At 36.8% G+C, this 27224-nt stretch overlaps 1 protein-coding gene across 1 annotated transcript in view; it reads right to left on the bottom strand.

The window, feature by feature from the left end:
• The window catches only part of Gmds (GDP-mannose 4,6-dehydratase), a 511111-nt gene that overhangs the window by 402413 nt on the left and 81474 nt on the right, over positions 1 to 27224 (bottom strand). Inside the window, exons 2-4 of the mRNA XM_075969961.1 lie at positions 15529 to 15573; positions 8057 to 8144; positions 6835 to 6944 (exon numbers count right to left, since the gene is read on the bottom strand). Coding sequence (XP_075826076.1) covers positions 6835 to 6944; positions 8057 to 8144; positions 15529 to 15573 — 243 coding nt within the window. The remainder of the gene's footprint in view (positions 1 to 6834; positions 6945 to 8056; positions 8145 to 15528; positions 15574 to 27224) is intronic.

The raw sequence follows: 27224 nt of genomic DNA, 5'->3' as shown, positions 1-27224 counted from the left end.
GCTTTATGACTAGCTTCCTGAGTCATAAGCCCTTTGGGCTTCTCCATTCAGAATATATCAACTGATCTTCACAAGTATGGAAAGGAAATCGCAGCTCACACCCACCTGGTCTGCTCTAACTCAACCCCCTTCAACCAAAGCAATCAGGACTCCTTACTGTTATAGAAAAAAAACCAAATAAGTAACTCAGAGAACTAAAAGGGAAAGTAAGAAGGATAATTAAAGGATTAGATGAGGAATGCAAACTATGGAGTTAGTCATGTTGAATTTGAATAAGAGAAAGTTTGGAGAAGATATAATAATGATCTTTAGCACTGAAAGGGGATTTGAAAAATCCTTCTCAAAACTAAAATGAGAAGACTATCGACACCACAGACACAAGGGAAGAAGTATGTACAAGAAGAAGCACAGCAATGTGGGGGAAGGTATTACCTTATGAAGACTACTTAATGTCAGAACTACCACTGGTAGAGATAATTGTTTTCTTTATTGGTCTTTAAATTAAATTATATAACATGAAGATCTGAGTTCTCATCCTGAATTTGGCAGTAACCAAATGTACAATTCGAGCAGATGACCTCATTTGTAAAACTGAAAGTCATATTAAATTATTTTTCAAGTTCATGACTGCCTTATGACTGAATAATTTTCACATGTTTGAAAAATTTATGCCAATTCCAGCATGACGTTGTGAGGCAAATGCAATCCACACTGGACTAGGTTCACTGTGGAAAAATCTCATAGATACTATGACTGTAGGAATGATGCAAGATCAAAGAAGCTGTGAAGAAAAGTAGACAAATTCCAAAAACATAACTAAAAATGTTGAACAGACAAGAAACATGAATATTCACAAGGAATTAAGAAAAAAAACTAAAAAAGGAAAAAAAAACCCAAAAGGTTCCTAAAACTTTTTTTTCTCTCAAGATGGGCAGAACTATAAACTGTATCATTTGTTCCTATTGGGATGATGTCATCATGCTAGGTTTAACTGCTTTAATAACTGGTACATTGCAGTCATCTCTCACTTTCTCCCACGTAAGATCCAATCAGCCTTTCAATGAACAACTCCATGAGTCATAATTTTACTGTTTATGATTCAGAAAAATGTCTTCAGTCAGTATTTCCCAGACTGCTGTGGGCTCATTCCAAGGAGCAATTTCATCTTCATTGGTTTCCTACAGGAAGCCAGACCAGCTTCCTATTATTTTATTTTCCTTACTTTTAGCATTACCATGGCCCACATCAAATTCACTGGAAGTGTGAATGATAGAAGAATTTATTCTGTACAGTGTGAGTCCAACACAAACAATGCCCAGTCTAGAAGTCAAGAATTCAAAATTAAATGCAAAATGTGCTAATATTAGAACAATCTTTTAAAATATTACAAAGTAGCATTTTATGTTAATCTTACTGAAAGCATTACACCAGTCAGAAATAAATTTTTATTTAAAAAATGTAAGCACAGTAAATACTTCAAAGATATTAACATAGGCTAACATGAAGAATTCATTAAAATTAAATATTTTAATCCCTTGATAATAACAAAACAAACCAATATGTGAAATCTGAGGTGTAACACAGAGTGATCAAAGGACAAAGTAGCATACTGGTGAGCTAGGTGAGCTGAGAGTATACTAGAGCATTGGCCAGTATTCCCAGCGTCTACTACCCAGGGCTAAGAATCAACTTGTCTTTAGCTCACAGCAAAGGAGTATAAAAGTGTGGGCTAAAGGACATGAACTGTTTTCATGCTTTGTCTTGAAATATAAGGAGAATTCTGCAAAGGACCAATTCTCATTGGCTATTTTTAAAAGGCTTCTGAGAGGGAAGAACTGGGGTACACTGATTCATTCACCATTCTTGATTATAGGTGTCGTTAGGGGCTGTAAAGTCTCACATTGTCATGAACGAATGACTAGCAGAACTATTTGACATCAGACTCAGAAGCTGGTACATTAAAAGGAAAGTCTAAGGCAAATACATTTAAAGCAACTACATGAATGAGCCAAGATACCTGAAGTGCTAGAGAAATGATTCCCAAAATGTGACCACCAGACTAGGCAAAAAACTAACTAGGTTTTTCAAAAATCAAAGTTCTCATCTTCAGCCTGGACTTCAGAAATCAAAGACTCTGGAGATAAGGCCGAGCAATTTTGAGGGGGTGATGACATAAGTTTTACTATCTTATTCTCTCTTCCTTCCATCACAAAATTCCTTGAAAATAATCCACTCACTATACATTTCCCTTTTAACTCTACAATTACTAACCCCCCTGTGTTAATCTATTCAGTCCTACTACAGCTTCTTCAGGTGTTCCTTTTCAAAGTCCTTAGTCAGATATGGGGTATGGCTAAATAACAGAACACTCCTCTACCATGCCTTCAGACCTGGTTTCTAACCCCAGCAATGCAAAAGCAAATTAACAGAAACATTACAAGTAGATCTTCAGCCTATGGAGAAGGCCACTAATCTCTTTCTTGTCCTCTATCCCCTTCTTCCTAGGAAGGTCTACCTTTTCTACTTACGTGGATAATTCTACCCACTGCCTCTTGTCACCTGAGTTCCTGCTATCCTACTTTGCCTTCCCATACTACAAGGCAAGTTCCCTACAGCCTTCTATCTCCTTCCCTACCATTACCAGACACCATACTAAGGACTCTGAGAACTGAATTCACAACCCAACAGACCAACAAGCCCCACAATGTGCTTCATCCATGTGTTTTTTAAGTGCTGTTAGTAAAATCTCTCATAGCTGCTATGGGATGTGTCTATACTGTAAATATATATTGCTCCCATTGGTTATTAATAAAAGCTGTTTGACCAATAGCCAGGCAGTACAGGATTAGGCGGAACAATCAAACTAAGGGCTCGAATGAAGAGGGACAGATTCAAGAGAGAAACAACATGCTAGCAGATCAGTAAAAACCACAGCCATGTGACAATACATTTATTAATAGAAATAGGTTGATTTAGATGCAAGAGCTAGTTAGTAATAAGCCTGAACTATAGGCCAAACAGTTTGTAATGAATATAACTTTCCCTACGACTATTTGGGACCATGCAGTTAGAACATGAAAGCACCACCTCAATTTACACATAGCTGTTGAATCAGCTATCTGGTCTCTGAGCACTAGTGCTTTGCCCCCTCTCTAGAGACCATAGAAAGTCCACTCATTCCACTAGGTGAGCTCTTCTATCCTTATACTCTTTATAACATCACCATACTCATGTAATAAGTACATCTTGGCAACCTCACCCATAGACTTTAGCATCTAAAATTCATGTCTAAATAATTTTTTTCTTTGTTCAGCATACACAGAAGTTGTCTAGCATAGTCCAGCTCCCTGCCTACTCAACTTTCACATTTCTTTTCAGTATTCATGATCAAAATTTCTTCCTTTCTGACTCTTGACAATTATGTTAATACCTCCATTTCAACTCTCCACTTCCCAGTACAACTGTAAATACCATTCATATACCATAAGACCCGAGCTCTCCCTCTCCTCCTAAATGCCATCCAGTCCCTTACACTGAGTTCCCTCTCACCTGCCTCTAGGGGAGAAGGGGAGAGAAAAGTAAGAAGGGGAGAATGGGGGGAACTTGGGTAAACAGGATGATTGAAAGAAAGGAAGGTTGGATAGAGGAGCAGGGAATCACATAACTTAATTAAGGGAGCCATCTTAGGGTTGGCAAGAGACTTGAACCTAGAGGGGCTCCCAGGTGCCCAAGCCGAGGTCCCCAGTTAGCTCCTTGGGCATCTGAGGATAGGGAACCTGAAATGACCCTATCCTATAGCCATACTGATGAATATCTTGCATATCACCATAGAACCTTCATCTGGTGATGGATGGAGATAGAGACAGAGACCCACATTGGAGCATCGGACTGAGCTCCCAAGGTCTCAATGAAGAGCAGAAGGAGGGAGAACATGAGCGAGGAAGTCAGGACCATGAGGGGTGCACCCACCCACTGAGACAGTGGGGCTGACCTATTGGGAGCTCACCAAGGCCAGCTGGACTGTGACTGAAAAAGCATGGGATAAAACCGGACTCTTTGAACATGGCGGACAATGAGGGCTGATGAGAAGCCAAAGACAATGGCACTGGGTTTTGATCCTACTTCATGTTCTGGCTTTGTGGGAGCCTAGCCAGTATGGATGTTCACCTTCCTAGACCTGGATGAAGCGGGGAGGACCTTGGACTTTCCACAGGGCAGGGAACCCTGACTGCTCTTCGGACTGGAGAGGGAGGGGGAGAGGAGTGGGGGGAGGAGGAGAAGAGTGGGAGGAGAGGGAGGGAAATGGTAGGCTGGGAGGAGGCAGGAATTTCTTTTTTTTTTTTTCAATAAAAAAAAATTCATTAGCTTAAAAAAAATACTGTTCAAGCTTCTGATACTTGTTCTAATCACCCCTACTAATCCCACAACAGCACAAGTGGATTTATTACATCTCTTTGTTCTCTACTATTCCATACTTTGTATGAAGTATATGAACAACAAATGTTGAAAGATTAAATTATTTTAAAAATCAAAATTCTTACACCTGAAATAACTGTGTGTAAAAGCACTTGCTGCCAAGCCTGATGACCTGAGTTTGGTTCTCAGAACCTACATGGTAAAAGGAGATATCCAACTTTGAAAATTGTCTCTGTCCTCCACACATGCACTGTGGCATATACAAATTCACACAATACACATATACATGCCTCAGACATAAATAAATATGTGTTTTTAAATCCTAACTAAGCACCATCCCTGCCAATTTACTGATCCTTTAAGAAAAACGGCTAAAATACTGTAAAACAGATGAATTCACACTTGTGTTAATGTAGAACAAATCAAACCACTGTCTCTGCTTACATTTTTTTTACAGTACAAACGCTCCAGAATGATACCCAAACCCTATTGTGCTCACTACAATTCAAGAAAATGTAACATACTGGAGAACTTATAATATATTTTGGTGAATGAAAAAGACAATTACATTTGATACTAAGATGGTAAGGTGAAAGTGACTATAAATAAAAATAAAAACTTCCCCATCTTCTCATCATGCTAGTTTATGGCTTGTAGAGGTTATAAACCATCTACAATCAAAAAAGAAAATTTCCATAACTTAAGGAAATTAAGAAGTGAAATGGTAATTCCCAAACAATCCATTCCTGTCTGTAATAGACTTGATAAGAATATCAAGAGAAGTATGCAAGATAAGCTAACTGCTTCAATTAGAGGAAATCGGGCCTTATTCCTGGAAGGACAGCACTAGTACTTTTCTGTAGAAAATAAGATAATCTCTCAAACACAAAATCTAAGACATGCCTTAACCATGGAGAAACAAAAATTGAAAATCCCTAGGAAAACAGCTCTACTTGCAAAGGGCAAAAATGTAGCTCTGGCATATATTTAGCATGTATGAGAGCCTGTATTGCATCCACAACACCCAAAGGAAAAAAAAAGAGAAAGATGAGAAATTTTTTTTTGTATTTCTAAACAGAATAGGCAGATAAGAAATGCCTTTATAAATCTTCACGTAGATCTCATAGGAAAAAATGAGCCAATCTCAAACTGAGAAAATAACAGTAAATTCATACAATTCATTATCTGTTTAATATTTTTAAGATGTATTCATTTTATGTGTATGATTGTTTTGCCTATGTATATTGCATGTGTTTCTAGTGTCTCAAGAGGTCAGGAGGGACATTAGATGCCCTGGGTTACTGATGTTTGTAAGCCACCATGTAGGTGCTGGGTATCAACCCCTAGTACACTGCAAAAGCAGTTAGTGCTCTTAAATGCTGAGTCCAAAGGCTCTGCAACCCAAGGACTCACCCTCAATTTGTAAAATTTGCTGTTTTATGACTAGGCTAATTCCACTGTTCATTAATTCAGGTCCTATTCCTGCCTTAAGCAGCAGAGGTGTAGAAAGCAGGAATATTGCCCCCATTCTGTACAAAATTGAAAAAATAAGAGAAACATAAAAACACCATACCCTAATAAAATTGTTGTATTTGTTTTTTAAACGAAAGAAAAAATATGAATAGATGTTTGTGAAATTTTTTTAAACTTAGAGCTATTTGTTTTTATTCCTAAACACTACTAACCACTTGATTAAATAGGTATATAAATAGAACAAATCAAGTCTGGTTTCAAATTTCATTCACCCACGGAAGCATCAGGGCATAGTCAAAAAAAATCTGAGTCAAGCAGAAGCTGGAAGGCATGGAAGACCTTCTCAAGTTTACTGTGACTTGTTCCAGAGAGAAGGACTAAAGAAAGATGAGCAAAGTACCAGATACTCTGAATATAGGGAAGAAATTAACATTAAGAGTGTCACAATAAGAGGAAATGGCAAAAAAAGGCTTACTCTTTTCACAGTTCACAACAAAAAAGTAAGCTAACTTTAACATATAACTGCAACCCAAAGAATATAATTTTTAAGGATATATTACAACACAAGAATATCCATCAACACAAGCATATACTCATTACCAAAAATTAACACTAAAATAAAGATTTTAATGAGCTATACCAATCTAACATTTTAACAAATACTTCTCTCACAGATTGATATAAAATGTCTGAACAGGCGCTCTTGAATATAGGGAACAACCTAAACTTCATGCAGATTGTTACTTGAAAGATTTCATTGTACTTTTGAGTAACAGAAACCTCAGCTTAAAATTATAAGCACTTTTATTAGGATGAATTCCAAAACTAATACAGAAGATTAACTTGATAAGGACTAGTGGTTGCTATTGAGAAACGATAAATGTGGTAAATAGAGGATACTAAAAGGACACAGCCAGAGAAGCAAAGGCAATGAGAAGAGCTTACCTTGACATGGCTCTGGGCACCAAGATTGTAGATCTCTGTAGGCTTGACTTCATTGATGATTTTCACCAGGCAGGTACTGTCGGTGAGGTCACCATAGTGTAACTTCATGTCTTTAGGATTTAGAAAAAGATCATCAGATATGAGATAACATGAGAAACATTTCAATAACAAAACTGAAATACATGTTATTCATGTATGAAAAAGAAGGTCAAACCAGAAATGGTCCCAGGTGTGACAGCCCATCTCTGCAATCCCAGTACTTGGACCACTGAGACAGAAGGATCTTGAGTTTGAGGTTAGCGTGAACTACTTAGCAAGATCCTGTCATGTGTACCAATTCCTGTGCAACAACACAAAACAGAAACATTGTATTTGATGGTTCTTGAGTGTCAGAGTACAACTTTTATCTTTAAGAAACATATAAGGTGTAAGGATAGGTCTGTGTGAATTTGTAATAATAAATTCAAATAGACTTGTTTTAAAAATGGTAATATCCTGAAGATGTTAGACAATTATCATAGGGCTGTAAGAATTTAAAACATGTATTACATAAAAGTGAAATCTGGAAAAATATGACCCTGGAATAATGTATATAGCATCTCTAAAGAAATCTACAACACAATGATAAATGAGAAGATACCTGTGTTGGGATAACTTTTTTGAGGTAATTTTGTTTAGGTACTTGTTATGGAATGTTATTTTAAGGTATGTTACATTTGTTTATGCTATGAAACATTTCTTTAATGATGCAAAGATTTGTTGAATTCTTTTATGCTGCATTTGTTTAACTCTGTAAAGCTGTGTTACTTTCTTGTATAAAACACCTGACTGGTCTAATAAATAAATGGCTGGCAGCTGGGCAGAGAAAAGGGCTAGGTGGGCTGGCAGGCAGACAGAATAAATGGAATAGAAATCTGGGAGTAGGAGAAGCAAGAAAAGAAGGAGAAGACAACATCAGGGTCCAATCACACAGCTACAAAGCACTAATCAAAGTTAAGTCTTGTTTATTTCTCTTAAAGCCACCTACTGACTATATCACTCTAATAATCAGACCAATATGGCGCTAAGCCTGAAGCAGGTACAAGGAATGTTTCCCTAGCTTGTAGGTCAGGTGTTATTCACTGTAGTAATCCCAGGTGAATAATTGTGACTAGATGAGCTATGAATAATGATATTTGAAAACATCTAAAAATAGGAAGCAACAAAAAAATGAGAAACTTACTTCCTTCAATATGAGCCTGTGGATTCTTATATAAATGTTCAATTCGACCTGTATTAAATGAACTGGATCGCCGTACAATTCCATGGACCTGAATTTTAAGTAAAGAAAGACAAACATAAATTATAAATATAAGAGAGAATTGATAAGAAACTTGGAAGTTCATTTGCCTAATGTATGTTTTTTAAAAGGTATAAATAATACTTCAAGATGGAATAAATTAAGAGAAATAGTTCCACTGTTTACTTTCTGCCTAACTACTGCCTGTGTGCTACCAGCACACTGTTTCTGACCTTATGATGGATTTTTACTGCCAATCTCAATGTAAGTAATTAGATAATTACAAGGCTTCATGCATAGTTGCATATATTCAAGTTTGTCTTCTAAACCATACACAGTAGTACTGATGACAAAAATATCTCTGGTTTGAAAGTGAAGGCAAACTTAAGGCTGCAGCTGTGAAACCGCTTTTGACCTGTTTAACACAGAGCATAAGATTTCCACAGTTACCCTGTATTTACCAGTGCTACTTCATGCTGTGATATCAATTTCTAGAGGCATAGATAAAATCAGAGAGCAGCTGCTATTGTAAGACTATGTGGAAAAGTTAAAAAGCCAAACTATAAAGATTAAGGAAAAGATTATATATTACTAAACTTAAGACATAAAAGACCAAAGATTTGAAAAAAAAATTAGAAGAAGTAAGACTTTTTAAAAAAATCTTGATATGGCCACGGTCAATGTGAAGGGATAAAATCACTGAACAGCAGAGCATACCTGTCTGATACTAAAGAAAAGACCACTGTGTCTGACACATGAGAGAAATTGCTCCACACTTGGTCCCACTTCCTCCTCGTGTCAAGATTTCTCCCTCTATGCTGCCAATGCTAACATGAGCTTATGTCACCAACTGCTGAAGTTCCAGTTGCACTGGTGGCAGTTTTAATCCTGAACTTATTTTGGAAGTGTTCTTTCTAATGTTGGATAGATTCGTTTACAGCTGAATACACTTCTATATTTTAACTCAATCGTTTTCTGTCTATTTCAAACCAAAATTAATCCCTGGCATGACTCAAGCATTCCAAATGCAAAGGGAATTATAAGCACATAAAGCTTTCTTTCAAACAGAAAGAAATGTCATTGCCGTTTTATATGGCATACACAAGAAACTGACTTCTGCTAAGGATATGACATGCCCACGATTAATAACTCTGTTAGCTAACTGTTTTTGCCAAGAGAAAGGCACTCATCAACATCATTTTCCACAAGAACAAAACTCAAGAAAGGTTGATAAATATGAAAATACCTTAGAAATGTTGCAAACTTGGCTGACATTTTAGGAAGCAAATATTAAAATTTAGGAAGCATTAAATAGAAATGTGTTATTATTAAGTTTAAAATTAACTGTATTTTATAATCTCAAATTTTTCAGTTGCTACTGGATTATAAAGTCAAACTGATCTACAAATTAATGAATATTTTAAAGTAAGAGACTATTTTTACATATGTACTAATGCATACGAAACTTGGTGTTTACAGTTATTCCTATTGTTAAAATTTCTCTAATATAAGTGCTCTGTTTTATTCAGTAAAAATTTTCTTTGTTCTGAAAACAATTTATTTGATAATTAAAATATAATTATTATTTGGGCAGCCTTCTCTTAATTACTAAATTCTAGAGAAAGCACATATTCCAATAGAAAAAAAGGACAGAGAAATGTCCTAAACATACAAACTTGCAAGGCTTTGATAAGAATATTCTACAATCTTAACGTGGACATCAAGTCAGAGCAAATAAAAGCAATGACTTTAATGTCACACCTAAAAAGACAAAGCACTAGTTTTTGTTTTGTTTTTCTCCAGTGAAAAAAAAAAGTGTGTTTGAATTTCCACTTACTCCCAAATTTGGCATGTGTGTAGAAGGGAAGAAAGACTTGCCAAATACTTAATCCATGACAGAAGGTATTATTCTAAGAACTAATGAAAGCTGAGTCTGTCTGCTTCTGAGGCAGGTGAAATACAAACATTAAGACAAGCCAAAATGTGTGCAAAATGCAGAATCTAGTTAAGAATTTGAGATTAGCAGCTTTCCCTTCACAGAAAGAAATAGGTAGGCCCTTTTTCAAGATATGGGGAGAAAAGGAGATGTGGATTAGGAAAGCAAACAGAGAAAATAAATAAACGAAATGACTTTTAGATAAATTTAATCAGTACTATTATCAATTATGCTATCTAGGAATATCTAAGTTCTTAAGTGGAAGAGGATATTTTAACATACAAATTTCATGCCCCAGTCAACCGTCAAAAAGAAAAATTTCAAGTTCTCTCAATATCAAAATAAAAATGATTTGATTCCAAAATACTGAGTTCAAAGTAGGTGCTAAAACAAAGAAAAGCTTTCTCAATAGTTATTAAGAAGAGAGGTGATTCATACCACTGGATTCCAAATTCTCCAGAGTCTAAATTGTTCTTGGAGGAGGACAACTCCTAGGGATGGTTAGTGCCATTCATCTTTGGAAAGTATGGATCACCTAGATTGTATCAGTATCTGACATTTACATAGCAATGACCACATAGCAGACACTGGCCTTTACTGGTAAGGCAAATCTTCACAATCACCATACCACAAGTGAGAGCAATGCCTGACACACCTAGCTTACAGCATGGTAGTCAAAGGACACACTTGTTCTATGATGCCAGTGTACAGTCCAGTTTGAAAATGAAATCTATATGAAGAACGGCCTTTTCTCTAATCAAAGTACCAAGCCTCTGAAATAGAAGTCTCCAAGAGTAAAGAAGGAACAGGAAGAAGACCACACTCTAAAACTAAAGTGTACCTATGTTTTATTTAAATTCTGACATGCTGTCTTGCTTGTAAGGTTATTAAAAACATATTATCTTATATTCACAGATACATGATAGATTTTGGAGAGTTCAACTTAGTTTTTTTTGTACTAGTCTTTATATCTCCTATTTTTCTCTGTGCAAAGCACACATTGTAGTGTTCACCACATGTTATCTATCTAAAACTGTGGTACTGAGAAGGTACCTGAAATTAGAATGTACATCCATGGCAAATGTCACTCCTATTGATTTTCCTTTTTCCCTGAAAATGTGAGAGAATTCAAAAGTTCTAGAGCCCTAGGCAAGAGAATATGCCTTTCAATGTTGTAAAGAGACTATAGTACCTTCTACAACATGTGCCCCTGGCTTGTCACCATTCACCCTCTCTATCACTCCTGTATCAAGAGATACCCTATGTCTCACAAAGCTCCACTGGCTAAGTGTTTCACACATGCTGTCTCACCTCATACTCCAAAGAATCTTAGACAAATGTGCTCATCATCCCTACTTATAGAAGAGAGAGAAAGAGAGAGAGAGAGAGAGAGAGAGAGAGAGAGAGAGAGAGAGAGAGAGAGAGGTCAAGAAATTGGACTGAGGACCTGAGGACACAGAGGCAGCAAGAACAGAGGATTTTGACATAAGCTACCCAGTGGCCAAGCCCCAGGGATGAATGTTATGAGAATTATATTGCTTATTCAGCTCCTTGATCTGTGTTAGTCAACAGGAAATAAAAGAAAATGGACTTTTAGCTTTAGCAAGCTACAGAATATATATAGTATATATAAGATATAAAAAGTGTCTTCAGGGTAACTGCAGAATGAACAAGAGAATTAGACATGGTGGCATATGCCTGTAATCCCAGAACATTACAGAGACAGAAACATCATGATTTCTAAGCAAGCCTGGGCTACTTAGCAAGACCCTTTCTCAAAATAAGAACAATAATAATGTTAACTATAAAAAATAATAACAACAAACAAGTATGGATGTGGTCACATCTTCAATGTTTTAATCTTGAGTAAAAGTCAAAAAGCAAACAATAATAAATACTATTATTCTGAGCATTTTCTCAGTAAGAACTGAGGCAGAAATATAGCATATACATGACTCTCAATATCCATAATGTCTGCAACCATGAAGTCAACAAACTACAGCTGTATCCATCTGTCCTGAACAAAGACAAACTTTTCTTTGTTTCCTCATTAATGCAGCTAGTTATGAAATGTTTGCATTGCATTTGGTATGATAACTATCTTAGTGTATAAAAAGAATATGTACAAACAATACACAAATACTATAATATTTTATATATGTAACTTGAGTTTTATGTACAAAGGTTCCTGGAACTAATCCCCTTGCAGATTATCAAAAGATAACTGTATTTTACTTGATTACTTTGGAGGACTCATTCATAATGTGAACAGATGCAGAAGGTTCAGCAATCACATAAAACATGTTCCAAGCTCCAGGAATCTAAAGGTACATGAACAAAGGAGTAATTATATCTTACTCAGCATTCTGTAAATAAATGCTATTCCTCAGGATCTAATTGTCATCAGAGACCCAGCCTCTCTGTGTCTAGTGCTGGGGTCTGAACTCTCCTTGGAATCCCTACCATGATACTACCCCTCTACCTGCCTGTTCTTGGCTTTAATAATTCTAATAAACTTCTTAGTCACCAGTCGTTAAAAATAAAAACGCTATCCTTTTGCATATAAGTTGTTCTTTGAGATTTCTATGCCTGTTGTAATTTTTCATTGTTTTTTTAAGTACGGTAAAAGCAAAAGAGCTTAATTAACTGTTAATTTCCCCACTGACCTTGCTGTCTCCTCTACTGGCTTACTTCTCTATGCCAGGCTGACTGTGCCAATGACAGCAAATGAAAGTCTGCCTCTTCTAGTAGAGGAACAAAGCAGCCACAGCATCATGACTCTTACAGGGCTGACCTGTTCCTAGCCCACACTTTGCTACCAAACCTATGTGTTTTCTAGTTATGTCTAAGCTTCCTGGTATTTCTGAATAGTAACTGAATCTGAATGGAATGAAAGTAATTCAGAGAATAAAGCCAGCAAGATGGCTTAGCACATAAATGTATGTGCTGCCAAGCCTGTTCAATCCTCCAGAAAACAGAACTAGCTGCCACAAGTTGATTTCTGACCTTCACACACAAGTTGCAGCATGTGTGTGTGCATGCATGCATACATGCATACATACGTACATACATGCATACATACATATGCAGGCACAGTAAAAAAAATAATATAATAAAAAATTTAAAATAGTTTGGAAGGCCCCACTGACTCACCCAGTCAGTCAGTCATTAAAGTTCATTTGTTCCATTATATAATGGTACCCTATCTGTTCACAAGGAGGCAGCATCAATAATACCCAGGGATATAAAAGAAAGGACAATCACAAATTTCTGAGCCAGCCTCCAAAAGTACCTGAGGAGGGTTCACATTAAGGTTGAGAGTCCATTGAAGTAGAAGTCTGTATTCATTCAAAATTCCTGTCACTGACCTCTGGATTCAAATGTGGTCATACATGATCCCAGGCATTCAACTACACACTCTATTTCTATACTGCTCATGGTCTTGAATCATCAAGAACTACAGTTGATAATTCTGAAAACTTTCCAATGCTTTCCTTTAAAAAAAATTACTCTAATGTTTGCTGTGACCCAAGCATAGAAAGAAAAGGCCCATTTCACCACCAGACTCCTGTTAATAGATCATTCTACAATTATATCATCTCTTAAAATTGAGGAGAAGCAGTCCACTGAAATCAATACAGCACACATGAAGCCTTTGCTCTTAACACCCACACACAGCCCACACTTTTACCATCTTGTGTGGAAGACTTCTGTTTGTCCTTTGTGTCCTACCTTGTCCGTTGCCCCTGAATTACCAATCATAGTTTTTAATAATTTATGGATCTCACTATTCTCATAACATTTTATCTGTGATAAATTCCTCCCAATTAACTGTGATTTGCCAAGTAAGTCTTCTGCTGTCTTTCTGTAAAAAGCAATCAAATCTGTTCTTTTAACTTCAAATGCTAATAAAATTAAAATACTTGCAGCTTATCAGGCAATCTTAAATTCTCATTGCATCTATTTGCAAATCTTGCATCCTCCCTGTCCTCTGATTCCTGGTAATTCCTCAATGAGACACCTGAATAGACTTTACTTTCCCATACCAGTCTTCCCTGTCTTCTTCAATAGAAGGCTTGCCTACCCACTAGTCCACTCTCTATAAGAGCATACAGTCACACATACAATTTCTTATCTTCAGACTACATTCAGTCATTGACTATTACTTTCAACTTCATGTCTACTCACAGTCTCACAGGTGCACCTCAAAGTACATCTCAACACTCTTGTGATTAGAGCATCACTCAACATATTGTCTCCATCTTCAACAGTATGATGTTTTGGCTTACCCAGTTTTCTTACCCTGATCCCCTGGCAACTCACTCCCAGCGCTGGCTACCATACATCTCTTAGCAGCAGGTCCTACATATTTGTATAGCACTTCAGATGTATCTCTAGCAAATCTTTCTGTTATTCATTAACATATTAATACTTTGACTAGACAACAGCCTTTTTCTAAAACCAAAACTTTTGTACTATGTATGACCTTCTCTAAAATACTTTGTTTTATTGAATATATAGTCTCTCGATTACTATAGCAATCTATTTCTACAGACATATGTGTACATAGGTACTCCCATAATTACATAGTCTTACTTTGATATTGCAAGATATAGAACTACTACAAAAATAAAATAAGGTTATAAACACTGCTATGACTTATTATAGTCAAAGCTATCAGAAAAATATTGACTTCCAATAAGAAAACTAATTCCATTTTCATCAAATCTTGTTAACAAGCCAAATTGTTTGCAGTTTGTTTCCATCTGTTCAACAGCACATTTTTATATAACATCACTACAACTAACGGAAGTAAAGAGAACATGTAAAACTATTAATACAACATTGTCAAAGCAGGCCAGGATATGGGTCAATGTATAAGTTTTTATTCTCTATAGATCATAAAGTTATATAAAATTCCATCCGGAAAATGTTTTTGAAAAGTACAATATTTGCTAAAGTAATCAGATTTAATACAAATGTTTATTTCTAATAATGTTGAAGAACAAATCATAATGATAATAGCACCAACCATGAATGACACAGATTCATCTTCTATAAAATATACAGCTGCCTATTAGAAAGCAAACACCTCCAGGTGTAAATCTTTCATGCAAGCTTGCCAAAGATCAGCTTGGTTTTTATTGCTCTGTGCAATTTCCAAATTAAGTGACTTCACCATGAGTGGAACATTTTAATGTGGCACATTACATCATACATTAACCCTAAAACTCTTGAAGTCAGGCTCGCACAGGCTGCTGCTTTATCAGAGAACAGGGAGGCACGCAGAGCAGCAAGACCCCGTGTGCTCACCAGCAGACAGACAGCACAATGAGTCGGCAGCATCACCGGCGCCACGGCAGAGTCGTGCTTGGATTCTGATTTGTTATCAGAGTTTCCGTGGAAAGCACACACAGAGGAAGCAAAGCAGCTGCATCCTAGCAGTCCACGGCAACCCCAAGAGCACTGAGTCACTCACCTCGTATCCTTTCTCCAGCAGGAATTCTGCCAAGTATGAGCCATCCTGGAAAGAGAGGGAAAATTGAGAAGTGTTAGACCTTTGGTGGCTGGTACAGAATCGTTATCAACATTAAGGGTTTGAGACCATCTTCTGAAAGTCAAGTTGAACAGAATTAACATCATAGCAACCAAAATAAAAACAAAACTGATAATGACAACAAACACCAGATGGTGTTCCACTATTAACAGAGCAGACAATACCCATGTAGACATCACTAAAGACAGGGGAAAAAAATCAAAAACCAAGCAAATAATCAGAGAAACAGAGAGCACAAAGTTTTGCCACTTACAGGCTATGTGAAGTATGCAAATATGTTAGCAAAGCAAAATGCCTTGGTGCCATAGGAATACAACAAATTCTGGTGGGGATGATATTTTAAAAGGAAGCTGGCAAGTTCAATATGAGACAGAGCACAAGGTGTTGACATTACTGAGAATGACTCCACTGAATTGTCGAGAAGGCTGGAAGTACTATGCAAGAAGGTGAGCACTTCCGTGGGAGGTGTGAGGGACCAGTTAGCTGCTAAGCTATAGTGCTGTAGAGAGGCACTGAGTTTAGAGGGTTTATGGGATGGGTTCAGTTAAAAAGCACTTGACCATATATGTGTGCATACATACAAACAAATTTCTAAAGATGAAACTGTTACTTCTTTGATAAAATAATAAATGTTTCACATGAGTTTATCTTAAAACGTGCAGTGATTCCTACATTAAGAAGGAGCTAGCTGAATAAGCACTGAGAGTCTCAACTGGTAATAGCAATTGTTTTAGAAGTTTCTAGTTGAAACTTTCTAATTAAAAGATTTCGTGTCACTTTACAAGAGAAAAAACTATAACAGATATCTGATTAAACTAGTCTGAGGCAAAGAGCTGAGCTATTACTATTTGAGTACTAGCGTCTCTCAGAAAAAGAGGTAGGTCCTACATTTTATAGCCAATCCCATAATTTCTCTTCAGATTTTTGCCACAATGGGGAATCCCCTCAATCTAACTCAGACTTAAATGTAAAACTAAGGCTCCAATTAACACAAATTTGTGTTCTGACAAGCAGCTGTAGTATTTGCGTTTTCTTGGGTTTCATAAGTTTGAAAAAGCATAAAATATCCCTGTGAGGTTCAGAAATCCCTACCAGATATTCCAGGGAAAAAATGAAGCAAATCTTATTATTATCATGATCTGACCTAAAGCTGGAACTAGAGACACCCTATGGGTCATGAAAACAGCAGGGCTGCCGAGTGAGTGTTTACAACGTTAGTGCACAAGTCCTGCGGGAATTCATGAAGAATGGCAAGGCCCAGCATAAAAAGGGCACATTCTGTGGTCCATTAAAAACTCCAACAGATTTTCTTCTGACTTCTTGACATAAATATTCTAGTTTATAGACTCATGGTGAGAAGAGAGTTTGGCTTTTTCATCTCAACCTTACAATGTGTATAGGTTTTATACATGTTAAGGTGTTAGCTAAATCAGATCACAAAGCTGACTAATTCAAGCCAAGATAAGCTAAGCTGGACTACGTGATCACTAGAAGATTTTGTTTTATTTAGGGGGCAGTAGTTCTGTGAATCAATGGATAACAAAACAGTATTAAAGAAAACAGCTGCTTTGATAATAATTTAACTAAAGATTTCTAGAAAGCAGACTTGTTTTTATTATAGTATTGTTACCTTGAAGCAGCCAGCACTACATTTTCCTCACTGTATCCACATGGAATAAAACAGAATGCTTTATGTTCTAGCATACTCATATAGAATGTGTGTGTGTGTGTGTGTGTGTGTGTGTGTGTGTGTGTGTGTGTGTTGGGGGCGGGGGGTTAGTAGTAACTGTTCTGGACCTCCCTGGGTAGGGAGAGCAGTGATTATTCAGAAAGCTGATGTGAAACAGACCTGACCAGGACTGAACCCTGTCAATAAGGTCTTGTTCTTCTCACCCAGGCTGCTCCTCAAACTTTCCAACCACACTGGAACATTCTGAACCAGCAATGGCACTCACTTCCTCCTCATTTCCTTGCCAGGCCCCTCCAGTGATAGGGTCCAGGCTGCACAATGAGTGGGAAACGAGCCGAGCAAGGGCTCTTGGTCTCTAGCCCAGGAGCTCAGCTGGTCTCCCCCTCATCCTCCCCACTGGCCCCTGGGGACTCCTAGGAGACATGGTATCTGAGCAGGCAGCAAACCAGCAGGATGGCTGATAGAGAATGCTCCAATCAGACTAATGACTAAAATGTCACACCAAGAACCTGAAAGTAACATTAAGTTCTGACAGTTGACTCCTGAAACCAAAGGAAACAGGCTAGATCTGCTCATTTGCTAGGACCCAGTGTAAATTCCAGCCACGTTCAAAATTTGTCAAAGGGGGGGGCATTTTAATTGAAGAAACAATGTCCCAACTATGACCTTTATAAATTTAATTCTTCATATAGTTATTGGCAGTATCTATTTTATATGAAATTCCAGATCATTTGAAACAATCACTATTTGTTTATTACTCTCAAGACACAGAAACATTTTCTACTTTTCTCTCACACAAGAACTCAGCGAGAAAGGTAAACAGCCATTTGGCATCTCAGGTAACAGATATAACATAATATCACACAACTAGCTACAGATCAAATCAGGACTAGAATCCAACTCTTCCATTATCTGAACTAGAAAATAATCTTCCTCACTCTTCCCCCTGGAAGCTACCAAAACATATCAAACCCCAACAAAGCTGGGCCGTTAAAGGGCACATTTTCACACTAACTTGATTTGGTCCTTTTTCATTACAGGATGTTTTATAGATTAAACAGTAATTCCAGTTTTAATCAAGTGACCCCCACACACTGAAACCCTGTAATTTTAGAATACTCTAGAGCTCAGGAAAAAAAAAAGGTGGGTGCCTGAGATTTCCCGGGTCTTGACTCTGGGCAAGACTAAGATGGAGGAAACAACAGTGCTGAAAAAGATCAGTCACACTCAGGCATGTCTCATCTGTGCCCATGGACTTCATGAGGTGGAGGATAACGATTAACGTGGCATAAAACAAAATTAACATCTATTAAAACATTATGACATATAATTCTTGGATTTTTTGTAAATAAATTGCAAATGGCTCTCAATCGTGAACTCTGTGCATGCAAATTGACAATATCATAAGGTTGAAAATTCCTAGTAGGAGACAGAATACAACATAGGCATGAGGAGAAAGTGCTTGTTTGCATAGCCTTCTAGTCTCTTTCCCTCCATATGTTTACTTATTATAAAACAGAAATGGCTTTTGCTGAGGATTCCTAAAAAGCCAGCCTGGGATACAGAGTGAACTATAGGACAGTCTGGACTACACTGTGAGATTGTCTCAAGCAACAACAGTAATATACACGCACACCACAAAACATCTTTTAAGCTAACCACTACTACAATACCAAGGTATTCTGTACTTACAGTAAGAGCTATATCATATCAATTAATAGGGAGGGATGTTGTTGGAAATCAGAATAAAATTTTCCAGTTGTTTAGTCAGTGGGCTATGAAGCATCCAGGAGTAGAATATATTTAACAAGTATTTAACCTGGCTCATGTTTGTAGCCATCACTGGATAATATCTATGTCAAACTTGGCACTCAAAAGACCATAGGGACCAATTAATCAAATGCTCTCGTTTTACAGATCAGGAAATTGGGATTCAAAGCAATGAAATGTTTAGTGTAAAGTCACACACTGGGAAAGTAGAACCTGCATGTCCTTACATACCAAAACATAATAATAAAAAGCAAGTCTCTAGAATACGAGAGCTCAGAATTCTGCACTAAAATCTAAACAATCCAGCATGAAGGTGGATACCTGTCACCCTAGAACTCAGGAGACTGAGGAAAAAGAATTTCAGGATTTTATGGATTACACATAAAACCCTATCTCAACAAAACTTACCTTTGTAAAAGGAAAAAAAAACACTAGTAAGTACAGCTGAGCAATAAATAAGATATTTAGTCTAGCACATTACTGCATGAATAACAAAAACAAAATCAACTATGGTGAATACAGGAGTAACTGACTGAATAGTAAAAAATACTTCAAACATATTTACCCATCTAGTACTCTCTAAAATTCAAAATTATTTCTCCATACAAGGTGCTATTAACCAACACTAGACTTTCACTTCCACTTACTTCCTTGTAGAGAGGACTGCAGCAATTCAAATGGGTAGTCAACTACCTCTGAACAAAAGAGGTGACTATTCCCAGCCAAGAACTTCTGCAGCCATCCTTTTTCCTATACCAGGAAAAGTGTCCTCGAGGCAGGTGCTCAGGAGTTTATGCATGCTAAGAAGGAAGAATGGCTCTGCAGTCAAGTCTTGGATTCCCAGTGTTGCATGGTAAGTGTAAGGTTAATATTAATACTCAGTTTCCAGAAAGAGGCAAATCACCTCCAGTCATCCTACACATTGTCTACCATAAACCCAGTAGTCAGCACACAAAGGAGAAAGTCCCAATTATACCTAATATTTGAACCTATCAAATAGCAAACACCTTCATCAAAAGTGATCCTTTATGTTTTGGGCTTTTATTTCCCATATGTGGAGTGTGTCTGTACAGGCACATGCATGTGTGCATGCACAACATTGGACACAAAGTTAGTTCAACGTCACAATTTTTTAAAACATAATCGTTTGAGGGAGCTAAAACACTGTAAGAGCTAAAGGACTAGGATGTCTGCTGTGAGATGATGTCTCCTAGGATTGGCAGAGACATTACAACTAGGATATGACAACAGTATGGATGCCAAAGCAAGACTCAAACCATGACAACACAATAAAATGCTAATAAGAGAGGGGTAATTCAAGGGGCCCTGCAACTACACAAAGAACTATGGGCAATTAATGTCTATTGAGAGGAGAACTAGTCTTCCCCAGAGATACTACATGGTCAGCCTTAAAATCACATACATACATACAAGCAACACAAAATGGACTCAGCAGTATATATATATATATATATATATATATATATATATATATATATATATATATATATGAGAGAGAGCATGACAACATTTATATATATAAATGAATAAAATATATGTGAGCATAACAATAATAATCAATGGGAAAAGTCATAAGTTTAAAAGGGATTGGGGAAAGAATGGGAGAAGTAGAAGGGAAGGGGAAAATAATGTAATTATACTTCAATTAAAATTTTAAAACTATCAAGAAAAAAAATGCTTGCCCCCAAAGGAGCATGAAGAGACTTTTAAGGTGATCCGATTACTGATGAAGCATGTCTTTAGTGGTGACTATACAATATGCTGTCAGAACTTATGTACTAACACCTGAAAATGTAAAACTTAATCCTTTGGTAAGCCCCCCAAAGCCAAAACCACTGATACTTATTAAATATTTCCACACTTATGCATAGAGTTAAGAAAATTAAACAAAATCAAAAAACTACTCTAAATATTAATGATTACTGCCCCAGGGGATAAGATTGTCAATAGTTATCTATCATTCCTATTTTCTTTTGCCCCAGTAAGACCATGAGTGGTTTATTTATCTATCTTTTCTACTTTCTTTCCAATGAACATATCATACTTTTATAATAAGGAATATTAATAATTTATACCAAAATTTTATAGTAATCATAATAATATATATGCTCTAAGGAGCATAAAATATACAGAACAATCTGGATGTAAGACTATTAAAATAATAACAATGACATTTAAGAAAAAAGGACTGCAGAGTTTTTTGTGGTAGTGACATTGCACATCATTCACTCTGGCAACTGTTACTATTTTTTAACCTTTAACCTATTTTCCTAACAGTTTCTATCCATTATGTCAGTTTATTTTAAAAGCATCTAAAAAACATGAACCTACCTAATTTTTACCTTCCACAAAAGCCAGTCAAAAACTAGAATGATTTAACAGGGTTTTGGTCAGCAAAGACCCTGACAACATGGTATGAAACTATGTTCCTTCTAAACTGCAAATGCTTATTCTACATCTTTAACAAAGAAACAAACACCAAATGTGAACTCCAGGCATATTTTGTATAAACACAAAAACATTAATTCCAACAGACTAAAATAGCTTTCTGTAAATCGGCAAGTTTAAGTAAAATGGAATTAAAGGGGAAACAAAAAACAAGGAGGTAGAGAGGAAGCCTTTATTAATAAGAAACAGATAAATTTTAACCAAATGATTAGGAAAAAGGCAAAATACACCAATACCCCAGCACATACAGCCCAGATATGTTTGAAAGGTATCAAATGCAAAACTAAAGGCAGTTGCTAACAACATGCATATGGGCTGGGTCCAGCTTTCATTGCCACAGAATCCTATCTACTGCTGTTCCTTTTTATGTTCACTTTAAACCTATTGTTCCTCACTGTATCTCTGAGCTCCTGACCCAAATTCCTGTCATGCATGTTGATGTGTTTGTTTGTTTTTAAATGTCATTTATTATGTATGTGTGCATGTGTGTGCTATGATGCAAATGTGGAAGTTGACAAACAACCCTCAGGAGCCAATTCTTTTCTATCATTTTGTGGGATCCAAGGATCAAATGCAGGCCATGAGGGCTTTGTGCAAGCTCCTCTCTACCTGTTGAGCCACCTCTCTGGCTCTGCAAACAGTAACAGATATAAAAGTGAGCACTTACACAGGCTTTGGAATATATATGTCATGTGTGCTTGCGGTGTTCCTCACCTAGTCACTGTTTATAATCACACAAAATATCTATGACGACGCCACTCTGATTATCTCCACTTAAACGAAGAAAAACAAGGCAAATTCAGACTAATTTGCTTAAGGTCTACTTGTGGGATGTTCAATCCCGAGTGTCAACTTGACACACCTGGGGAGAGAGAACCTGAAACTGAGAAACTGCCTCCATCAGATTGGCATGTGGGCATATCTTTTCAACATTTTCTTTATTACTAATTGATGCAGGTGGGTCCAGCATGCTAGGGGAAGTTCTGGATCTACAAATATTTTAACATAGAACAGACTCCTATAGACTACTAGTAATTGAAAGCAAGCAGACTTAATGGATATCAAACAACACTTGAGGCCATAGGTATAATGAAATGGAGAACAGGAAGGAAATAAGAGATTCAATTCCTGCTTTATTGTTCTGTGAAGTATCTGGGCAGCCAGGCATTTCCTGGCTTAGATAGCATAACGTCTCAATACTGGGTAGGTTCTCCAGCTTTCAGATGCATCAGCACACTCACATGTGGATAGGATGAAAATAATAAGCAGTAACCTGTAGAGTTATCTGATAATTGTGGTAGATGGACAGGAATGGGAAAAGCTTTGTGGATAAAGAAAAGCTATCTTCTTCTACAGTGGAGATAGCACAGTGCCCTGAAGAAATTGATTGCCCCACCTGAGCATGAAAAAAAGAGATAGCCAGAAAAAGGAAAAACCAAGGGGAATATAAGAAGTATATCCACCTAATAAGCTAGTATAGCTTGTTTTGTATGTTTTGTTTGCTTATGACATCTACAAGGTTACTAGAATAACACGAAATGAGAACCAATGATTATCCTTCCTCATTTTGCTGTACACCTGTTAAAAATGTTGTTGCTAAAATGTTACTATTGCTTCCAAAAGAGATCATTATAATTATTACTGTTCTTTTTAACTGATTTCTTTGGGACCTATAATTAATTTGTATAATCCGTTAAGATTACACTTAAAATAATACAGATTGTGATATAAATGCCCATTTGGGCTCCCTACTATACTTCAGATCTGCTCTATTCCTATGAAATATCTACTATGTAGAAAACATAAAAACCATAATTAGTAATTAACAAATAGTTAAATAAAAAGTTAAACAGTAACTATGAGTTGTGGAGTTGAAGATATAGCTCAGCAGTAAAGCACTTCCTTATCAGCATGTGGAAAACTCTAGGTTCAAAAACAAACAAAAAAGAGATGTTATGTTTTAAGCAAATTAAAATTCATTTAAATAGCCAGATGCGGTGGCAGCCACCTTTAATCCCTGCAGTAGGGAGGTAGAGGTAGGTGGATCACTCTGAATTCAAGGCCAGCCTGGTCTATAGAGTAAGCTCCAGGTCAGCCAGGGCTACACAGTGAAACACTGCCTCAAAAAAATTAAATAAATAAAAATAAAAAAATAAAATAAAATCACAAAAAGAAAGATGATATTCAATTATGTTTATGTAAGTATAATGCAGAAATGTGTTAGCACATTTCTACTCAGAAAGCTTCAGGTGACAAAACTAATGCTAACAAGAACAGAGGGTGTACTCTATGCCAAGGGTACAAACAAATCTAAGAACAAAGAATATTTATCTCTTTGGAAATGTAGTTCTGAGACAGGTTCAGCTAATAAAATTCAATTTGAGCATTTATTGTCAGGGTGTAGAAGATTCTAGCACACATTTTGAAGAAGGGGTGTTGGGGCTCTCTAGAAAGGAGAGGATGTGGTTCCCAGCAGGGATCTCAGTGACACTAAGCTCTACATTTCCCAGCAGGTCAGAGTCTTGAGCTGAAATGGAAGAGTTGAATTAACTTTAGTGCTGAAGCTAACAAGCAGGTGCCTCTGATTCACACATCCTTTCAGTCTACTCTCATAACACTTAAATGTCTAGCCACTGCTTCTGCTCCCCAGCTGGCATCTCCTGCTACTTGCAAGACATCTGGGATATGATACATTTTACAGGCTTAGGTCACATATCTAAACTACCTAGCTTTATAGGTATGATTCATTCAATTTCATATATATATATATACTACAGCATACATATTTAGTATTTATTACTGAAGCATTTATTATTAAGTAGTGTGCTATTTGTTTCTCTCTAAATGAGACCTTCTAAAACATTATAATTACTAATTAATACTCCATACAATTTTCACACATATATTTAACAATATCTTTTTGAGTAGTCAAGATATCTTCATTCTTCCGATTGGAAAAACTGAAATCTGGAGCAGTCAGATAGCTCATTTCTTATCAAACTTGAGACCTGAGCTTAACTCTGGAACCCACATAGTATTAGGAAAGAACCATCTCCCACAAGTTGTCCTCTAACCTCTGCCATCTCCACATCATACACACAATAAATATATTTTTAAAAACATTTTAAACAAAAATTTAAGTTCATAAAAATTAAATCCCTCAAAGTCATAGAGAAAAAAAACTTAGCAAAATGCAAACCAAGTTATCGCATCCTAACTACAGTGTGGCTTCCACAACATATCTGCCTTAATCAAAATCAAAATATTTCAACCAGAATAACATTTCATAGCACTTTAAATCCCTACTCAATGAGTAAATTTATATGAAAATTTATGCAAAGAAGAAAAAAACTGAATTGTGTATCAGAAAGTCATTTTTCTTTAAGATTCACATGACTTGATGGTTTGTTGGGTTTTTTTAATAATTTAATTTTATGTACATTGGCATGAGATCCCCTAGAACTGGAGCTACAGACAGTTGTGAACTGCCATGTGGGTGCTGGGAATTGAACCCGTGTCCTCCGATAAAGCAGCCAGTGCTCTTAACCATTAAGCCATCTCTCCAGACCTGTTGTTATTGTTTTTAATAACCTATTTGACTTTGGTAATAAATCATTCACTTTCATAGCTACATTTATTGGGAATAGAAAGACTGCTCAGAGGCTAAGTAAACTGGCTGCTGCTCTTCTAGAGGACCTGGGTTCAATTACCAGCAGTCACATGACAATTCATAACCACCTCTAGGGTGGATCTGACACCTTCTGGCCTCTTCAGGTAATGCACACAGAGTGCACAAATATACATGCAGGTAAAACACCCAAACACATAAAATAAAAATAAAGATAAAACTTAAAAAAAATAATACATGTTGATGCAAGCTCAGTAATTCTTCTGCCAAGTCTAAACTAACATCCAATTCAAAAGTACATTTACATAAGCTGGAAAGCAATACCAAATGTATCAGTGCTGACAGAGTTCTTTACATTCTTTTTGAATATAGGTTCTATATTCAAATGATATAATAGTATTTAAAAATAAATGTATTGAAACAATAGAAATATCTGTAAAGATCACAGTACTGACTTCTACCATGAAAAACTTCAATTTTAATATAAATTCTCATACTTACTTAATAAGGTCACAAATTAACTTTTCCTTTCTTGAAAATTTCAAATTTAGATCATTCAAATCAGTGCAATCTCATGCAAAATGCAAAACTGCCATGTTTTCTCTGTAAGTACTGAGTATCTTCCAAACATTCCTTTCTTTTAAAAAACAAAAATGATCACCTGTAAGGACACATACTGTACTAAACGTTGTAAAAATCACCCATGATTCCACCAATGAAACAGTTTATCTGAGCTAATGGGAGCTCACCAACTCTAGCGGGACTGGGAAGGAACAAACATAGGACCAAGCTAGTCCCTCTGAATGTGGTTGATAGTTGTATGGCTGGGGAAGACTGAGGGGCCACTGGCAGTGGCACTGGGATTTGTCTCTGCTGAATGTACTGGCTTTTGGGGATACTAATCTCTTTGAATGTATACCTTGTTCAGCCTAGATGTAGTGGGGAGGGCCTTGGACCTTCCACAGGGCAAGGTGTCTTATTCTCTCCTAGGATTAGATGGGAGTGGTGTGAGAGGGTGTGTGGAAGAAATGGAAGGAAGGGAGGGAGTGGGAATTTGAATTGGTTTTTTTAAAAAAAAAAATCTAATAAAAAAGATGTTGAAAAAAAATAAGGGTGGCCACCAAATGTGGGATGTAGGGTGGGACATAGGGCAGTTAAAAGAAAAGAATCTCTACTCTAGGAACCACTAGTCATCACTGTCAGGAACCACAGGGTTTGGGGTGACAGTCCTCTCTAGTATTCTGCCTACCATACCAGCCTTTTCTGAACTCTCCAGCCTGTGCGTGCTAAGATTCATACAGACCGTTCTTCATCCTCAGCTATCCTGGCTGGCCTGTCCTTGGCATACTCACTCAGCACAGCTCATATAACTCTAGGTGCTGTTTCAATCTTTGCCTCTGCAGGAAACCCTTCCTCCTGCTCCAGCTAAGTGAGAGCCCAGCTTTGAGAACCCTGCAAAGCACACTGGACTTTCCCCACAACCACTGTCATAATAGGCTATGTTTCAACCTTTGGTAGCAAAGTGGACTATCTGCTCTCCCTGCTAAGCTGTAGGATTCACAGAGGTAATACCATAACTACTATATAATATATTCATTATGACTTTACACACTTGCAATGCATTTACTGCTCACAACTAAAATTCAATGCCCTGACATTTCCAAAATTATAAGTCCTAGGTCTTCAAGCAGATGCACCAATGTCCTAATGATATTAGAAACATAAACATCAAAACTGCATTATCAATCACTTGGCCTCCTTGTCTTCAAATATGATAACTCAAATTCTTACCTTTAGCACTAGTGGTGCTTTATCTGCAGGACTACACAGGCTAATACCACCTGCAAAGTACTCTCAGAGTCATTGCTGTATCCACCCACTCTGCCAAGGGCAAAGCCCTGAATCTTCCTGCATCTACCATCCAGGCTGCAACAGGCCTCTTTACTCCGTACTAACAATCATCTACCTGATTTCTTTTACCTATATAAAAGGTTTTCTTTTCTTTTTTCTTTTCCTTATTTTGTTTTATGTTGTTTTTCCTCCAACTGAATGTATTTTCCA

This window comes from Microtus pennsylvanicus, chromosome 4 (genome assembly GCF_037038515.1).
Source record: "Microtus pennsylvanicus isolate mMicPen1 chromosome 4, mMicPen1.hap1, whole genome shotgun sequence".
In the NCBI taxonomy this organism is placed as follows: Eukaryota; Metazoa; Chordata; class Mammalia; order Rodentia; family Cricetidae; genus Microtus; species Microtus pennsylvanicus.
Note: the sequence above shows the minus strand (reverse complement) of the source record. Positions and strands in the feature narration are given on the sequence as shown.